The 20,522-nt window shown below is 40.4% G+C and overlaps 1 protein-coding gene across 1 annotated transcript; it reads left to right on the forward strand.

Annotated features, from left to right (window-relative positions):
* The first annotated feature begins 12,529 nt into the window (after positions 1-12,529).
* Positions 12,530-13,954, forward strand: LOC101598037 (serine incorporator 3-like). Its single transcript, XM_045145907.1, is given in 2 exon segments — positions 12,530-12,801; positions 12,803-13,954. Coding segments are annotated over 2 exon segments (1,410 nt in total). The 5' UTR covers positions 12,530-12,543.
* Positions 13,955-20,522: the final 6,568 nt, after the last annotated feature.

The following is a 20,522-nucleotide window of genomic DNA, read 5'->3' on the forward strand; positions in this document are numbered from 1 at the left end:
AATAGATGGTTTTATATTTCACATAATGAACCATTGGTGGGAAGTATCTAGATTCTAGAAAGTATTTAGTATTCTAGATCTCTTCTTACCACATTATCTGCTAATCACAGAAACATTCTTATAGATCCCAGTCGCCATAACATAGTAGCAGTATTGGATGAGATCAGGAAGACTTAACTCTATACCCTCTTTGAGGTTATGATATCTGTGTCTTGTGAGACTATTGGATAGATAGGCATATCCTGTAGCTCTTAATGAGTAAATGCTTGTGGAAGGAATATTCTTGAGATGTTTCAATTGGGCTCATTCACATATAATAAGGAATAACAACTTGCTCAGTGTACCTTAGTAAAACAAATGGGTAGACCTGTAGGTGGGTATTGTGGTAGAGAGAACTCTTGTACCAGAGCAAACCATGGGCTGTGTGCCTTGTATTATGACCTGCTTTGAGGTTAGAGTCATTAGCTGTGCATAGATAACACACAACTCCTTGGAAAATGATAGGGAAATGTCAGTCCATCTATATAAACCCCTGTATGGGATTATCCCATGCCTAAGAAAGGTGTGTAGGAAGGTGTGTAGAGGATTAATGCTAGCAAAGCATGATGGGATCAAAGATTCATGTGTGTGAGGACAGGCAAGCAGACCTCTGCCCAGATGATAGAAGGGAAGTTAAGTATCAGATAATTTTGAAACTAGCTAATAGAAGCCAGGGCCCAACACAAATGCCAAGACATGAATAACATAGGTAGAGGAGAGACACCATAGGACATCTAACAGATGCACCGTAAAGTGAAACATGGCCTTTTGTATACATGGGTTTGCACGATATGTTGTAAAGTTTCAGCTATTCTTTTTTTAATTTTTTTTTTTAAATTATGAACATATTTTGTATGGATACATCATGTGTTGGTACCATCTTTCCCCCCCGCCCATTCTGAAGGGGGCCCTCGTCAGTGGGGTTGTTGGGATTCCCTATGGGGTTGGGGGTTATGTGTTGTGGGAGCAGCAGTCAGTCAGGGGGGGCGAGGAGGCAGTGCCTCTGGTCATGATGTCCCAACCTGTGGCTCTTACAATCTTTCCGTCCCCTCTTCTGCAAAATTCTTTCCAGCTATTCTTATCATTTAAAAATTTCATAAATAACATGTTTACAATGTGGGGGGGGGAACTTTGGGAGTAGAGAAGCAGTTTGCTTCTGCCATATGGGGCATTTCTAGATGCTGCAAATAGTCCTAGAGATGATGCTGGGAATGGCTGCCAAGACCCAGTACAGACAGCATGTAAGGAGGCAAGTCAAGAAGGACTTTCTGCTGTCAAGGGGAAGTGAATCTAGCATGGAAAACAAAACCCTTCTTCATGTTATCCCTCTTGAAAGGAATTCATTGATTCCACTAAAAATGTCAGTTCTTTTAATCCTTATTGGATACTGTCAATTATCATTTGTAGTAAGGACATGCCTCTGCAGCAAAGAAGTGTTTCTGCAAACAAGAGGCACCACCTTTGCAGGCCAAGTCCCATGGACTCAAGTTTTGTTTTGTCTGTTCTACCATCCTGCGGGCTGGTGCATACCCTGTACCTGCCACAGGAGATCTTCTTACGGAGGTTCACTTTCTTCAGGGTCAGCTCAGTAAAGGAGATCATGATGAGTGGGGACTTTGAGTGTCTCTCTTCTAACCCACTGATAGACACTGCTCCTCAGGGACTTCCAATAATTGTTAGCTCAAAGCCTCTGAAACTCGGAAATCTTGCCCCTTCTCCTTTCTGCATTTGTCTAGAAGCTTCCATGATTGTCCTCCAGGATGGAGGGTTTCTCAATGCCAACATTAGGCATTGGTCAGGATTCACCTTGGCATTTTTTCTTCAGGCAGGGAGGAAGGATTTTTATTTATTTATTTATTTGTTTATTTTGAGAGAGAGAGAATTGACAAGCCAGGGCCTCAGCCACTGCAATTGAATTCCAGACACTTGGGCCACCTAGTGGGCACGTGCGACCTTGTGCTTGCCTCACCTTTGTGCATCTGGGTTACATGGGATTTGGAGAGTCAAACATGGGTCCTTAGGCTTTTCAGGCAGGTGCTTTAACTGCTAAGCCATCTCTCCAGCCCCAAGATTGACATTTTTAGAGTTCAAATCAACCTGTCGTTTTCTCTTTTAAAAGAACAGCTTTATTCACATGTATAATTTAGTACTCTTAAAAATACATTCGTAGTTTTGCAATCATCATCACAGTTTTAGGATAGTTTGATATATATATATATATAACTAACATCCTCTTTATAGCATCTAATCCCCATTTCTTAACCTATAAGTCTCTATAAAAACAATTATATACCTTGTGTCTCTGTGGATTTGTTTGTTCTGGACATTACATGAAACATGAAATCCTTTGTGGTCTTAGGCACTTAACATCTTTTATGAGACCTATGACTTTACCATCTATATTATATATCACCTATATTGTAGCAAATACCAGTACTTCAATACTATTGTCAAATAATGTTCTGTGGTGGTTTGATTCAGGTGTCCCCCATAAACTTAGGTGTTCTGAATGCTAGGTTCCCAGCTGATGGATATTTGGGAATTAATGCCTCCTGGAGGGAGTGTATTGTTAGGGGCGGGCTTATGGGCTTTATAGCCAATTTCTCCATGCCAGTGTTTGGCACACCCTCCTGTTGCTGTGTCCACCTTATGTTGGCCAGAGGGTGATGTCCACCCTCTGCTCATGCCATCATTTTCCCCTGCCATCATGAAACTTCCCCTCGAGCCTGTAAGCCAAAATAAATCTCTTTTTCCCAGAAGCTATTCTTGGTTGGGTGATTTCTACCAGCAATGTGAACTGGACTGCCACAGTAAAGTGGTACCGAGGACTGGGATTGCTGCTAGAGACCTGACTATGTGGCTTCAGCCTTTTGGAGCTGAATTTCAAGAGGAATGTGGAAGGAGTTGAAACCTTGGCCTAACAGATGCCTTGCAGTGCTGTAAGTACATGCTTGATGGACTATTCTGGTCTGAGCTGCAAGACCTGAATGCAGTAAGAACTATGGACTGTGAGGTGGCTTATGAGGGTGAGAAAGAGCTTTGCTTGGACTGGGCTAGCAGTTTGTGTGAGAAGCTTGCTCATATGCCCGAGTCCTGAGAAGTTGTGCAGGGTTGCTTTGCGTAGAAATGAACTGGTGTAAGCAGAAGGATATGGCACAGAAAGAAAAATCTTTGGGTGAACTGTTGCCTATTCAGCTGCAACTGAGAGATTACAACCTATGAGACTGGGCTAGCTGACCTGCGCTGGGGCAACAAGAAGACTGTCAACTCTTTTGAAGGGGCCTGAGTGCTCAAGAAGAGTCCTGTTCTTCAAAGTCTGCTTTATTCCCCCCTGGATTAACAAATTGGCACCCTATCTGGTATTGTGGAGTATAAGAAAGGCTGGAAAGAGGGTCATTGAGTTTGCAACACGGTCTTGTGTTTTGGAAATGGCCATGGGCAGTGTGAAGCGGGTTTGCTGATTGCCTGCATAGAGACCCCATGGGGCCATGAGGATGAACCGTGGCTTGCAGTGGAGACCCAGTGGAGATGCCGGGACCATGAGATGGCTGCTGAGGAGCTGCCGGTCCCGATGAAGTTTCCCAGGACTGTGAGTAGCCTAGCTGGAGGGGCGGAATTGGAATGCCAGAGACTTGTTGCTGGTTAGAATTATCGGACTTGAAGATTTGTCACTGGTTAGAGTTGCTGGACTTGAAGCTAGAGTTTAATATTTTCCCTGGTTGTTCTAAATCTTGTATTGGTTGAATGTTTCTTTGCTATGCCCAATGCCATCTTTTGCAGTGTGAATATTTACTCTGTGCCATTATGGGTTTTTTGAGGTTATTTCTTGGTATTATGGCTCAGTTAAAAGATCTTGAACTATGGGGATGAACATCATTGGGATTGATAAAAAACTATGGGGACTTTTAAAGTCAGACTAAATGCATTGTATTTTACATCATGCATGGATATCAGTTTATGGGGGCCAGGGGAGGAATGTGGTGGTTTGATTCAGGTGTCCCCCATAAACTTAGGTGTTCTGAATGCTAGGTTCCCAGCTGATGGATATTTGGGAATTAATGCCTCCTGGAGGGAGTGTATTGTTGGGGGCGGGCTTATGGGCTTTATAGCCAGTTTCCCCACGCCAGTGTTTGGCACACCCTCCTGTTGCTGTGTCCACCTTATGTTGGCCAGAGGGTGATGTCCACCCTCTGCTCATGCCATCGTTTTCCCCTGCCATCATGAAATTTTCCCTCGAGCCTGTAAGCCAAAATAAATCTCTTTTTCCCAGAAGCTACTCTTGGTTGGGTGATTTCTACCAGCAATGTGAACTGGACTGCAACATGTTCCATTGCATGGATATACCACATTTTAATGGGCATTTTGATGGCTTTCAATTTTTGGCTAGTATGAATTAGGTTTACTGTAAATATCTATGGAGAAAAAGATGTTCCTATTTTCCTGAATATATAAGTAAGAGTGGAATTGCTATACAAGAGTTGAACATTTTGAAGAATTATCACATTGTTTTCTCAAGTGGGGGCTCCATTTATTTTTCCTCAGGAGAAGAATATGATGTCTCTAATTCCTCTATATGCTTGCTAACATTTATTGTTTCATGCTTTTTCAATATTTATCATGTGGTATTACATGCAGTCTTGATTTTTATTTCCATAATAAAATAAAGATGATGTTGAGCATCTGTCTTTTCATGTTTTTTTTTACCTGCCATTTGCATATCTTTTCTGGAAAAATATTTGGATTATTTGTCCATATTTTCTTTGGTTATTTATGTCACTGTTAAACTGTAAGCACTCTTTAAATATTATAAATGAAAGTCCTATATTAAGTATAGGATTTGGGGGGGTTTGCTTGTTTTTTGGTTTTACAAGGCAGGGTCTCACTCTATCCCAGGTTGTTCTGGAATTCACTTTGTAGTTCTAAGGTGTCCTTGAACTCATAATGATTTTTGGCCTCCCAAGTGCTGGGATTAATGGTGTGCACCATCACACCCAGCCAAATATAGGATTTTAGAATATTTCTTTTTCCCATTCACTTTGTAGAAAATGTCTTTTGCAGCACAGCAGATCTTAATTTTGGTGAATTAAGAAAAGTCTGCTTAAAATTAAAAGTTTTTTTTAATCTATTACTTTTCCCATTGTACTTTTTTGGGGGGGTGTTTGTTACTTTTTGTCCTTTTTAGGTTTATGATTATTATTAACAACATATTTTGTATGGCTACATCATGTATTGGTATCTTCTTTTCCATCATCCCTGGACACACTCTGCTGGGGATGCTCTTCAGTGGGGTTACAGGTATTCCCCATGGGGTTGTGTGTTATGCATTGTGGGAGCAGCAGTTGGTTATTTTTTGGGGGGGAGGAATGCCTCTGGGCATGGTGCCTCAACCTGTGGCTCTCACAATCTTGCCACCCCCTGTTCCACAAAATTCCCTGAGCTGTGGTGAGTGAGTTTTAAGTCCACTTCAGTGATGAGCTCTTAGGAGCCTCTGGATCTTTGTTTTGGTAGGTGTTGAGTATCCTCAGGGCCTGACTCCTTCACCCTGGCTCTGAGTATCAGGTTAAGCATGGAAGCAGCACTCTTGCTCATCTCCCCATTCCACTGAGGTTTCAGCTGTGGCTTGGCTGAAGTGTGAGGGGTCGTTTATCTCCCCAGTCTCACTACGTTCTGAAAGAGAAGAACAGATTCTCCAATGGAGAGTGAAGTCAGCATAGTTTAAATGGGCTAAGCATTCTTAATTTAGGGAGAATTTGATGTATGTAACCCCTCTTTTAGCCAAAGACTAAGGAGAGCTTGACACTAGAGAACACAATCTTTGTTTCCATAGGATTCTGATCTGGTTCCCAATTCCAGATATGGGTTCTTTTACATTGAATGAATCTTTTAGCCAAACACAAAGCTATTAGTTACTCACCAAGGCTGTGTGCCACTATTGCACTGGCATGTACATCATGTCAGGGTGTTTGCTTCTGAGTAGCTTAGACCTCTGGTTGCTCAGACCATTGTTGGCCACTTTCCCCCAGTAGCTCATGTAGCACTTTCCAGCTCTAGACAATCTGTGTGGGGACTGGATCTCTTCAGGATTCCAGCCAGGTCTTTCCATGCACTGTGTTGGCAGCATATGGTGTCTTCAGCAATAGGGTCTTGTCTTTTGCCTCAGGTGGGTAATCAATTGCTTTGACAGAAACCTGTCTTGATTTGGGGGCCTTGTACGTTTTCCAATCAACAGCTCATTGTGGGTAGCAACTGATTGATTTTTGGTACTGGAAGTTACAGGCCAGAGAGAGGAATAAAAAGGATTTTTTTTTTTTTTTTAAGGTTAGGCTTCATCCCACCCTCTCTAGGGTCCTTCTTTTCAGGTGCTTCCCTCCTTACTTTCATTGAGGGTTATATCTTTTAGTCTATCTCCAAGGATAAAGGTTTCTATGGTACCAGTTCATTTTGGATGTAGTATTGTGTTTGTTTTTACCCACCCTTCCCTTCCCTTTTCCCCAAACTCTTTCATCCCTATGTCTGGGCTTTGAGTTGCTTATCAGGTATGTTAACAACTTGAGCTGGTCCAGGTTAGGCACCACAAATAAGTGAAACCATGTGGCATTTGTCTTTCTGTTATTGTATGATTTCACTAAGTATGATCTGATCCAAATCTGTCCATTTTTCTACAAATTCCATTGTATCATTTTTCTCCTTACTGCTGCGTAGAATTCAGTCATGTAGATATACCACAAGTTTGTTATCCATTCATTCAATGATGGGCACCTGGGTTGATTCCAGTTCTAAGCTATAATCAATTGAGCAGCTATAAACATGGTTGAGCAAATCTCTCTGCAGTAAAGCATGGAGCATTTAGTACAAAACCATTGTACTTTTGATGTCATATATAAGGGCCCATTATTAAACCAAGGTTATGATGACTTATTATGCACTTTTCTGAAAATGTTATAATTTATCTCATATTTGTGCTGTGATTAAGGTTACTTAATTTTTGACTACTGTGAGATAGGGGTTCAGTTCTAGACCCACGATTCTACCCCACTGGTGAATACATCCCCCCTTATATCTGCAGTGGAGTGCCTTGATTAAGTCTCTTTTGTTATACTAATGAAAAGCAAGCTGGGATTTTGATATCGAATAAACTGATTCTGTAGATGAATTTGAATATTATTGCTATTTAAATACTATTAAATTTTCTGGTAATAAGGATACTGCATTTTTTTTTACTTATTTAGTTTGTGTTTAATTTTTTTCAACTGTATTTTCCAATTTTGTATTTAAGCTTCTTGAAGTGTGAATATTTGTCTTTCATTAAATCTATGTCTACTTGTTTTATTGTTTTGGTGTTATTGTAATAGGAATTTCTTTCTTAATTTCCCTTTTATTGTAGCTTATATATTGTATAATTGATCTCTTATTTTGTAAATGTTAAATCCTAACCTTGTATCATTATCTTATATCCTGCACTCATTTGATGGTTTTGCTAGTCTTAGGGGCTTCCTTATAAGTTCATGTTACAGGTAAATAGTGATAGCTAATATTTCCCAAGTTATTTGTTCATTTTGGAAGGCTTTTGTTTTTCTGCTATCTAGATGCCTGTGTGTGTGTGTGTGTGTGTGTGTGTGTGTGTGTTTGTGTGTGTGAATCTCAGTACAATGTTAAGTACAAAGGAATAGAGGAGGGTAAAGCCACCATATATCCTTACCTGGAAGCTTTCAGTCCTTTAGAAATGATTTTAATTTTTTTTTTTTTTATTTTAGAGAGAGTGCAAGAGAAAGAGAGAGAAAGACAGAAAGAATGAATATAGGTACACCAGGGCCTTTTGCCACTGCAAAAGAACTCCAGACACATGCGCATCTCTGTGCCTCAGGCATATGGCTACTGAGGAATCAAACTCATGCTGTCAGGCTTTGCAAGCAAGAACCTTAGCCAAGGAGCCACCTCTCCAGCCAACTTTGTTATTTCATATTTGCTTAACACTTGGCTGCACTAGCCTACGTCTGGAACTCATTTCAGCTAGGGCAGCACTGCTGGTCAGTGTGGACTGTCTGCAGAGCTGGCAGGATGTGCTAGGAAAATTTGAATCAGCTGCCTAGTCCACCCAGAATTGCTCTTCCATCATAGGGAGCACAGGGAGCTTTGGGAACTGGGGTACCCTGAGTGACGGTGGAGCCCACCGAAGCAGCAGCCCTGCAAAGCTTTGCTCTTCTGCCGTCTCCTCCATTTTATCAGTCAGCGCACCTTAGTTTGTGGTAAGCTCTGAGGCAAATTTTGGTCAGCTTCGTAGATGTCCCTCCTTGAAAACATGTTCTGCACATTCACACCACTATTCCAGAAGCTTCAACTTTTTCATTTATTTTTCTTTTCTTTGAGTTTGTAATTCCCGGAGGATTTTTTAGAAGGACAAGCTTCGCCCATATATAATGAGAGCATCCCTCCTGTTTAATAAATACTCTCTTGCTTCATATTTGTGACTAAAGAAGAGTACTCCAGTTTTATGGCTATTAATGATCATCTTTCCCAAGGTGCCTTGGTGTCTTCACCTGCAGATCTGTGTTATCCAATATGCTTGGCAGCTGTAATGAGTGGCGCTTGAACATAATTTTGCAGGAAATCTTGGATGCATGTCAGTGAGAATAAAAGAAGGTAATTCATGCTGGTGATTTTTCAAATACAAATTTGAAATGGTAATGTTTGGTACACACTGGGGTAAGTAAAACTGTATTTTGTCACTTTCTTTTAAATCTGCTGGGTGACCCAACACAGTCAGCTGTGGAAGGAATGCGACCACATAGCAATTCTTCTCAGAAAAGACTAAATCCTCATAAGTGCACCAAGTCTAGCAAACTGCTTTCCAGTGCCGATGTCTTCAATACTTCATGCCTCTCAGGTTGTATTATACTCTATGAGGAGATCAGCTCTTGAGCAGTGATGAATAAACCCAGCAAATAGGCCACTGGACTGTAAAGTAATAGTATTATATCCATAGTTTTTCATTTAAACTTATTTTTGCAATTATTTTCTATATTTCAAGATTTATCTCATTTTCACTCCAACTTCCTTTGACATAGGCAGGGACAAGTATTAGTAGGATAACATTCTAGATGTATTTTCAGATGGAAGATTTCCAGGATTAATTAGTTAGAACAAATATAGCAAAAGAGTAAGTTTTTGAGTTCTAATGTTGTTATGCCAAAACCAAAAATGAATAAGTAATCTGTGAAATAAGAGTGTTTATGGAGCATCAGGCGCTGGCTGGATAAAGAGAGGACCAGTCCTGGGGCTTGTTCCCATGACCCCCAGCAACATACCCGGATCCTAGTAAGACTTGAACAACTCCCACCGGATCTCGTCCACAAGCACGTGACATAAATCTAGTCGAAAGGGCTGCAGAGGTTAAAGACACTTGCTCACATTCGATCCCCCAGTACCCACGTAAAGCCAGACGCACAAAGTGGCACAAGCATCTACAGGTCGTTTTCAGTGGCAGGAACGCTCTCTCTCTCTCTCTTTCTTGCCCTCCCTTGCTTGTCTCCCCATCCTCTTTGCAAATGATTGAATGAATAAATAAATCCTTGTTTAAAAATCTAGGAGAAGGGAAGCACCTTCACCAACATTTCCAAGAGATATAAAACTTCTGGGATTACTAGATGCAGGGAGGCTTTAGATAGAAGATCAATCAAGAAAGAAGCACTTATTCCCTTTTGGGGTGGTTTGTGGCTAACACTGCTTATATGTAGATAGGGCAAAGTGGCCCTATTGGTTGGGCAATCAGTGTGATTCAAGGCTGGATTTCTATATAAAGTGTTATCTATCTATCTATCTATCTATCTATCTATCTATCTATCTATCTATCTATCTACCTACCTATCTATCTGTTCAATTTATTACCTACAGTATTAACTTATGAACTTTCTCTACATTTGCTTCTCTCCTCCTTCCTATATTTAAATTTAGGACATCTGTAGAAATTTTCTTTAGTTATAATAATTAATTTCAATGCAGAATATGTATTTGGACATTTATTAACATATAGAACACTGTTATAACAAAGAATTTGAAGAGTCTCATGTAACTTTTGATTTACTAAGGAAAGAAAGCTAAATATGCAAGGGCATGTAATCTGAGTTTGTATTGAATAATATATTACTTTTAATTTGGAAAAGTAAATAAGCAATGTGGGGTCAATAATTGTTAAAAGGAATGTGACCTGGCATAATTGTTCTTCCTTGTTTTGCTTCTTTAAATTTCTGTTATTGTAGTCAATAAAATCTCTTTTTCTTTATCTCATTTAAGGAAGGGTAACTAATCTACAATATAATCATCACATAGAAAACTTGGCTTATAACAATTTTCATGGGTTCATTATTATGGCATGTTAGTAATGACTTAATATCTCTCAATTGTGAATTGATAAAATAAATAAGACATTAATTTGAAAATTAATATAAATCACTAATCACTCTTAGACTACCTTAGAAAACATTCTTAATATATTGCAAAATGATAGATATAGTTTAAACAGTAAACACAAACACCAAATTATATTTGAAAAGTTGGATAAATATATAATAATTATATCTCTGTTTATGTTTAAGTTTTCTATATTGATAGCTATGTGTATTTAATGTTGCAGTAGTTGTGATTTTTGACAATTTTAATTCTAATTTCTTATTTTTAAGATTTTTCAGTAGAAGTATTTCATTTTTATTAGTTAAAAGAAAGATGGTTTAAAATAATGTTTCATGATGGACCTTGTGTTTCAGGTGCACTTCTAAGGATAATAAGAATGTAAAATGTTCACACTTCATCTTCTTCATCTGTGAGAATACATTATCTGTTAAGTCATCTCATCTATTGTGTTACTTGGGAACTCATTCTTTAGTTGCCAAGGTTTCCTATTATGTGCAGACAATCTACTCTGTGTTATCCAAGGTAGGGAATATGAAATAAATAAGATAACTTTTCTTTCCAGTTCCAATGAAGATAAATAGTTCACATTTTTCTGGAACTTAAGAGAAGAATTCAGGGAATTGAAGACCACATCCTTCAATTGTAGCTGACTTTCCCTTATATTTTGCAATAGAGTGAATAAATTTTCCTCTAAATACTGGTTGTTTAGTATGCTTTGGATCGTTCACAATTTCTCATTATTTTGCCATCACTCCAAAGTGCAACAGTACAGCGAACTACTATTATGTTAAGTACAAACAATGGAACTACAATTAAAATAAATGTGAAAATATTCTATTGCTCTTCATGTTCCGTGCTAAAGTTTTGCCACAATGTGGTGAAGGGATGCATAAATCTGAATATTGCCAGTCAATAGATTGTAGTAGGAGAGATGGATCAGCTGTTAGGTGCAATTCCTGCATAAGCATGAGGGTCTGGGGAGGGGTGAGGGGTCTTGAGTTCTACATCCCATATGAAGTAACTGTGCATGGACATGTTCCTATAACCCAAATCTGGCAGGGGAGCAGAGATCAGAGACTCTTCAGAGCTCCACAAGCTCTGGAATTAGCAAAAGGAACCTTGGCTGAATATAAGACCGGACAGAGAAGCAATGGATCAGTTCACCCAAGGTTCTGTTCTGGCCTCTGCAGGCCATTGACCCCCACCACAGGCAAGCATATGGGGTGCCAAATGCATATACCACACACACACCACATTCCACACACACCCACTCACACCACATTAAACCCACACACATAATTTTTAAAGTTAAAAAAGTTCAAACATTGCAGTAGGAAATAATCATTAGGAAAGAATAAATATTTTTTACATTTTAACTTTTAAATGTGACCAAAATACATTTTGGCTGAGGGTATTGACACATGCCTGCAATCTCAGCACTTGGGAGACTAAAATTGCAGTAGTGGGAGTTCAAGGCACACAAAGCGAGACCTGATCGCAATTAAAGTGTATGTACATGCATGTACCTGTATTTAATTTTAAATATTATATTCTCTCAGTAAATTATGAGAACACTTAAAATTATCATAAATATGTAGAATGTTATTTATGAAGATATGTCAAATATCTTATCAACCTATGAAGAATCAGAATGTGCTTTTGAAAATGGATTTAATATTCATATTAAAATCCTTACATTGGGGCTGGAGAGATGGCTTAGTGATTTAGGTGCATGCCTACAAACACTAAGAACTCATGTTTGAATCTCCAGGTCCCATGTAAGCCAGACACACAGCGATGCAAGCATGCAATGTTGCACATGTGCACAAGGGGGCGCATGTGTCTGCAGTTCATTTGCGGTTGTTAAAGGCCCTGGCAAGCCCATTCCGCTTCCCCCTCCTTCAAATAAATTTTTCAAAAAAGCTATTAAAAATCCTGACATTGAGGTGGCTGTGGGCGGAACCAGACCGTGACGCCAGCTGGGCGTCTGGCTGAGGGTGGGGGCTTGCTTTCGGGCTTGAGAAACGCGACGTCTCAGCTAACCAGCACGCGGGAAGCCCCCCCCCGGGCTGGCCAGTGTCACCAGGCAGCATCACCATGGGGGCCGTGCTGGGCGCCTTCTCCGTGGCCAGCTGGGTTTCATGCCTCTGCAGTGGTGCATCATGCTTGCTGTGCAGTTGGCGTCCCAACAGTAAGAATTCCACTGTGACCCGGTTACTCTATGCTTGTATTTTTCTCCTGGGCACCATGGAATGTTGTCTCATGAGGACAGAGAGGATAGAAACTGAGCTGAAGAAGATTCCTGGATGGTGTGAAAGAGAATTTCAAATGAAGGCGTCTGTTTTAAAGGCGGAAAAAAGATTGTGATGTGCTGCTCTGTTTTAAAGCTGTGTATCGGGTTAATTTTGCCTTGGCCATCTTTTTCTTTACCTTCTTTTTGCTCATGCTAAATGTAAAAGCAAGTAAAGATCTCAGAGCATCAATACACAATGGGTTTTGGTTCTTCAAAATTGCTGCTATTGTTGGTATCATGGTTGGATCTTTCTACATTCCTGGGGGCTATTTCACTTCAGTCTGGTTTGTAGTTGGCATGTCCGGAGCCACTTTGTTCATCCTTATCCAGCTGGTGCTGTTGGTAGACGTGACTCACTCTTTGAATGAATCATTGTTAAATCGTATGGAAGAAGGAAATCCAAGGGTCTGGTATGGGGTTTTGCTCTCTGTTACAAGCTGCTTTTATATTGTGTCAATTGGCATTGTTGCGGCACTCTATATGTTCTACACCAAGCCAGATGGCTGCGCAGAAAACAAGTGCTTCATCAGTATTAACCTGATTTTGTGCATTGTGGTTTCTCTTATATCCATTCACCCAAAAATTCAGGAAAACCAGCCTCATTCAGGCCTCCTTCAGTCCTCTATAATTACTGGCTATACCCTGTACTTCACGTGGTCAGCTATGACCAATGAACCTGATCGTTCCTGCAACCCTTCCTTTTTGAGCATCATTACACACTTAACTGCACCAACTTTGGCTCCTGGAAACACGACTGCTCTTGCTCCTACCTCTCCTCCATCATCAAACAGTGGACACTTTCTGAGTTTTAATGATTTTTTTGTGGTGCTTCTCTGTGGGATATGCCTTGTGTACTCTAGCTTCCGTACTTCAAGTCAGGTAAACAAGCTGACCCTCTCGGGGAGCGACAGTGTGATCCTCAGTGACACCAATGTAGCCGGTGACAAAGAAGATGGACAGCTGAGGCGGGCCATGGACAACGAGAAGGAGGGGGTGCAGTACAGCTACTCCCTGTTCCACCTGATGCTCTGCTGTGCCTCCTTGTACATCATGATGATCTTGACCAACTGGTACAGTCCTGATGCCAAGTTTCAGAACGATAGCAGCAAGTGGGTAGCTGTGTGGGTCAAAATCAGCTCCAGCTGGGTCTGCCTGCTCCTTTATGTCCGGACTCTTATGGCTCCACTTGTCCTCACTGGCCGGGACTTCAGCTGAGCTTCTGAGTGCCGAGGACACTGCTGAAGCTTACAAAGGTCCCTTGCTGAAAACTCAAGTTCTTTTAAAATTTATGTCAACTAAACTATTACGTGAACGCTTTGCAAATTTGACCATATTCAGGTTTATATCAAAGGCAAGATTGAATGATGCTTGATGCATAACTGAACTGTTCATTTCTAAATATATGGTGTTTATTTGTAAGGCTATAGCACAAAGGGAACTGTTTTTGTTTTAAAGTGAACTACAGCTGTGCTGTGAAGTGAGTTCTTTATAGAGACCTATAGATTCTTATAACTTTGATTTAAAATACAAGGTAAAAGAATGTTGGATATTTGAGACTATCTTTAATATATTTCTATTGCAGTCTCCTTAAAAAGCAAAAGCAGAATGTATTAATATGAACCTTTTCCTCTGCAAAGGTCTTCACCGTGTGATGCAAGCACACCGTTTAGTGCATAGACTCTTTAGAGGTGGCGTGACCTAGTTCTTGGGCAAGGATTGTGTGTAGGTCCTTCCTCAAGAGTGGTTGCTAGATATGGCTATACCTTGTTTCTTTGTTTACTTTTTAATACCATAGCATTGATGCTCTTGATACAAGTAAGTGGCTTTACCAGATATGTTAATTTCAATAAATGCTTTGTAGGCTTGATTAAAATGAAGATTTACTTGGGGGCTGGAGAGATGGCTTAGCAGTTAAGCGCTTGCCTGTGAAGCCTAAGGACCCCGGTTCAAGGCTCAGTTCCCCAGGTCCCATGTTAGCCAGATGCACAAGGGGGCACACGCGTCTGGAGTTCGTTTGCAGAGTCTGGAAGCCCTGGCGCGCCCATTCTCTCCTCTCTCTCTCTCTCTTCCTCTCTCTCTGTCCCTCTCTCTGTCACTCTCAAATAAATAAATAAAAATGAGCAAAAAACTTTCTTAAAAAGAAAATCAAGCAGAATGAATGACTTTTCATGTTGCATTGCATTGTTCTCTAGAGGAATGCTCTCTTAAAGGCAGAATTTGTTTCTAAGTGTCGAATGGATGCGAATTTCTACGGTTTTTCTTGGAGGTATGTTATCTTACTACTTCCATGCTTGTCTATATTTTTCACAGTAAGACCTGCTGAGACACCGTCCAGCGGTGTTCAGATAAACGTGAAATGAACACACACCAGGCAACATGTGATCTCAACGGAGGGTCAGGGTACGCACTCTAGAGGCCCCTTAACTGTCTGCACTTGTAACATTCATTCAGATTCAGGTAGTCAAAGCTCCGGGGAGTCTGAGCATAAGACAGATCATGACTTTGCATCAGATCAGATCATGAGTGGTTTGTTCTGGTTTATTTCAACAGGAAATGTTCCAAGAAGCTGTGAGTTCCCTGTCTTCAAGAAGCTCCACTCGAGGTTCACAGTTTTCCATGACCCCAAGCTCAGCCTTATTGCATCCAATTAGCTCTCCAGTTCGCTTGATCTCCACAAAGACCTGTGTTCAATGATGGTCTATTTGAAATTAACAAGTGCAGGCAAACCAACGCATGATGTATCCATACAAGGTTCCTACTTAATAAAAATAAGTAAATAACCTTTTCTTAAAAATACACGCAAGGGCTGGAGAGATGGCGTAGCGGTTAAGCGCTTGCCTGTGAAGCCTAAGGACCCCGGTTCGAGGCTCGGTTCCCCAGGTCCCACGTTAGCCAGATGCACAAGGGGGCGCACGCGTCTGGAGTTTGTTTGCAGAGGCTGGAAGCCCTGGCGCGCCCATTCTCTCTCTCTCCCTCTACCTGTCTTTCTCTCTGCCTCTGTCGCTCTCAAATAAATAAATAAAATTTAAAAAATATTTAAAAAAAATACATGCAAGCAAATAGTAATAGCCTTTTGAAGAAATATTTCATCACTGCTCTCAGTCTTTGAACAAAGAGCCAGGAGTAACTAAGAGAACAGGAAGTTTATACAAATACAAATGTAAGCATCAGCCCAGTGACACCAGCAGCATATGAACCCCACCCCCAAGGAAGCACTTTCCACACAGTCCTGGGTAAGTGACACGGATGAATGCGCATGGTTCTCCTTTATTACACTCGCTCATGCTTACCCTGTGATAGTCATGTAGCTAAAGAAGAGATGAAATTATTCAGTATCTGTGATGAAATTCTCTTAGACTCTCTTGCACATTTTATTTTTATTTATTTATTTATTTATTAAAAATTTTTTTGTCCATTTTTTATTTATTTATTATTTGAGAGCGACAGACACAGAGAGAAAGACAGGTAGAGGGAGAGAGAGAGAATGGGCGCGCCAGGGCTTCCAGCCTCTGCAAACGAACTCCAGACGCGTGCGCCCCCTTGTGCATCTGGCTAACGTGGGTCCTGGGGAACCGAGCCTCGAACCGGGGTCCTTAGGCTTCACAGGCAAGCGCTTAACCGCTAAGCCATCTCTCCAGCCCGCACATTTTTTTTAACAAATGAGGAAAATGAAATACTCACCTTGCACATGCCCCATATTTATAAGCTACCCTTTTCTATAAAGCTGGGAAGGGGAGCTCCCATCTGCTGCCTTGCTGAAGGATGCGGAGCCTTGGCTTCCGCTGCTGCACTTGTGATCGTTCTCTGTTTTCTGGCGTAGCCCCTGCAATCCAGAAACTCGGATGGCAAGCTGCTGTGGGCCATGTGCTTGTTTCTGCAATCAGTCATCTGAGGCTGCATTTGATTCTGCCTCCAGAAAAGCGTCTCCTGGGAAAAGCCGTGACAGGGGACTACACCGTCAAACTAACTTTTGTAACTTCATCTTTTACTTCTGTCATTTTTTCTTTTTACCTTTTGTCTTTCAGAGGTTCCATTCTGAGCATTATTTGTCTTTGAACCTTGAGAGATTCCACAGCTGAATTAGGAAGACCCTATGTCTTGTTTCCTGAAGATTAGCTAGAGCAGAGAGCAATTTGTGACTTTTGTGGCTCAGGCATATTGTCTTCTCCATTAAATAAAAGCTGAAAATCATCTATTTAATTATTCTCCACTTTACACATGAAAAGTTTATCACAACCTCCCTCTCAGAGAAAAGCCACAACCCTGTATGTGAGAAAAAAAAAAAAAAAAAAAAACAAAAAAACGTGTTTTTTTTTTTTTTTTTTCCCTTGAGGTAGGGCCTCACTCTAGCCCAGGCTGACCTGGAATTCACTCTGTCATCTCAGAATGACCTTGAACTCTCAGTGATCCTGCTACCTGGGCCTACCAAGTACTGGGATCAAAGGTGTGTCCCACCATGCCTCGCTAAAACTGGATTTTTTTTTTTCTTTAAAACATATGTGAAATTGTAACCAAAATAACCTTTTATGCCTTACTTTTGGAAAGCCTTTTTTATTTTAAATTTTTTTTTTGTTCATTTTTTATTTATTTATTTGAGAGTGACAGACACAGAGAGAAAGACAAATAGAGGGAGAGAGAGAGAATGGGCGCGCCAGGGCCTCCAGCCACTGCAAACGAACTCCAGATGCTTGCGCCCCCTTGTGCATCTGGCTAACGTGGGACCTGGGGAACCGAGCCTCGAACCAGGGTCCTTTGGCTTCACAGGCAAGCACTTAACCGCTAAGCCATCTCTCCAGCCCTGGAAAGCCTTTTATGTAATAAGTAATGGCAGGTTTCAATAAAAGGCATCAATATTCTGTAGCACTGCACCAATATTGTTCTTTCATCTGGAATTCTAAAGGAAATTCAGGAACTGTTTGGTGTAACCATGGCACATGGTGGAACAGAGACTAGAGTTTCCAGAGTTTTAGGAACTACTGAAGGTCATATAGAAAATTCAATCTAAATCCTTTGAAGCTGTGCATGTTCTATCTTTTTTATTTGCCACAATTTTATAAGCTTGTGAGTCAAAGATTGAGCTGACTTTCTCACCAGATGCCACCTTAGAGCCCCTGACAGGTGCAGTCTCCTTAGGATGTTAAACCTTCTTGCTAGAGCAAAATTTGAGATGAAGGAAAGACATATGAAAAGGACAACAGAAACAGAAAAAACATTTTTCGGTATCCTGAAAAATCTACAAGGAACCAACTTAAACAAATGACCAATCAAAGATTTTCTGTACCCATGAGAAACTTCTTGGTAGTGGAAAGAAAGATTCCGACACCTGGCTGTTTTAGAGCACGCTCAAGTCAGGGTGTGACTTGCTACTTAGAATCCACGAAGCAGTAACTACAGGGTGAAATAGTGGGCAACTATTGAGTATGGCATTGGGATGCATCCTCATGCCACTCGGGATGAGCTCTGAGCGCTGATGTGACCAGACACGTGTGGCTGCCTAAGCACCATCCAAGAAGACGGTCTAGCAGAAGTCAGGGTCCTCAGAGCAGAGAGCACCTCGTATTTAAACCTGGAGTCAGAGCTAATACCCTTTTATACATAATTTAGAGGAACTTTTCAGCGATTCAGCCCCATCCCCCACTACATCTTTTCTTTCTTGCCTTTCCAAATCCTGTCCATGAACTCCCAAACCTCCTCCCTCACCTGCCCTTTCCATATCAACAGCTTCTAACAGCAGAATCCACAATCTGAATCCCATCCTGGGAATGGGTGGGTGTTTTTCCATAGAAAGTACCAAGGCCAGGAAACAGCCTTGCTCTCTGAGGCTCATCAGGCGATGGGTGGATATTACTAGCAGGTGCATGAACTAGTCCTCCCTGCGTCTCTGCGGGTTACATGTGGGATTCAGTTCATACATATGTGAAAACAAAAAGGAAACAGAGGCAATAGTAAGAAAATCTGTGTCACTTTGAAAGTGTGTACGTGAGAGAGAGGGAGAGAAGGAGACATAGGGAGGAAGCACATGACGCTGGCTTGGCTAAATGAATTTTGGTACTCTGTGACCACAATCAGGGAGTTAGAGTGTTTTAGAAAACACTTTGCTGCTCACAGTTTGTCTCACAACGGGCCTATTTTTTTCATGTTCTTATTTTCTCCTTTTATTATTAATTATTTTATTATTTTTTCTCTCATGCTGGTGCTTTTGGTTGGCAAGTGGGGGGATGAGGAAGAGTCCTTTTCCTATGACAACCCTTCTTCATTCCTTCTAGTCAGGTGTTCTATGAAGGTGGGTTTTCAAAACTCAAGAAAGCAAGAATTTGCTTACAAATTACCAGAACCATTTCGATAGTCCATCCATTCCTTTCTCTTTCCAATTGTGTCTGCCCTTACAGACCCTCTGTTATGGTCTTGCATTTATGATGCTTCAGATATCTGTATCTCTTTTATTCTGCTCTTTGATGTAGTCAAAGTCAGCTCCACGGGAAAGGTGTATATATGATCTTCTCATTTACTGTTTGACAAAGAAGATTCCATTGTTCAGGAATTCAAGATGCTGGAATAATATATCTACAAATTTATCTACAAGCATTTACCACTCTTTTCTAAATATGAAGACATTAACTATATCATGGGAAATCATTCCACTCTCTTTTGGACATGCAATCAGTGAGGAAATTATTTTACTACTGTAAGTATGTGTTTTTGCATGTACGTGTGGGTGCTGTGTGTGTGGTGTGTGGTGTGTGTGTGTGTGTGTGTGTGTGTGTGTGTGTGTGTGTGTGTGTTAACCAGATGACAACTTCTAGTTTCTTTCCTCAGAATGCCAACTGCTTTTTTTTGAGTCTGGGTCTCTCATTGGCTTAGAATTCACGTATTAGATTGGCTGACCAACAGGACACATGTACTCTTTTGTCTCCATTTCTCCACTATTGGAATGACAAATGGGCACGACCACATCCAGCATTTTTACTGCGTTCTGGGGATCAGACTTGGGTCTACTTGCTTGCAAAACAAGCACCATTCTAACGAAGCTATCTGTCCAGCCACAGTGAGGAAATTTATTTATTTTTTCATGAATAAGTTTTGTACTCAGTGAATACAGTCAAGTGGGTACCACTGTTAGGCTCATCTATGTCCTACCCCTCCTCTTGGCCCCTCCTTGTTGAGGTATATGGGTCATGCAATGAGGAAATTTTAAGAACTCCATTTGATTAGACATCCACCTAGAAAGTAGTGGTAATATTAAAAAAAATATGTAAATTAAAAAAAACATACTTTCACTCTGAGAATTATATTTTATCTATATTTTAATCAGAAATGAACATCATACAATAATCAGCATATAAAGAAAATGTTGATATATAAATTCATTCATACTTAATATTATTAAGATTTATTATCATTCAAATTTTATTCAAACCATGTAATTGTATATGATTCCACAACTGGCAATGTAAAGAAATACTTCATAGCATACAGTAAATTTATCAAAATAACAGAAGTCTAGGGTGAATTCATTCACTAATGAAGAAACATTTTTATTGTTTTATTTGAAGTGTTCTGGTGATAAAAACAATGTTTTAAAGAGTCTTAAAACAAATTAATTGAGTCTTTTTCAAATCACCATATTAAATACTTTGGAAATTATGAGTGTTTGGGGAAAAAAGCTTATTAACATCTGCCCTTTAATGAAGAGACAACTACACAGACATGACTTCAGTTATAAGATGTTCTTGAACAAATAGGAGATAAAAAGACAAATGCAGGGTTTACAAGACAAGATTCT

The sequence above is a fragment of the Jaculus jaculus genome, chromosome 3, assembly GCF_020740685.1.
Source record: "Jaculus jaculus isolate mJacJac1 chromosome 3, mJacJac1.mat.Y.cur, whole genome shotgun sequence".
Classification (NCBI taxonomy): Eukaryota; Metazoa; Chordata; class Mammalia; order Rodentia; family Dipodidae; genus Jaculus; species Jaculus jaculus.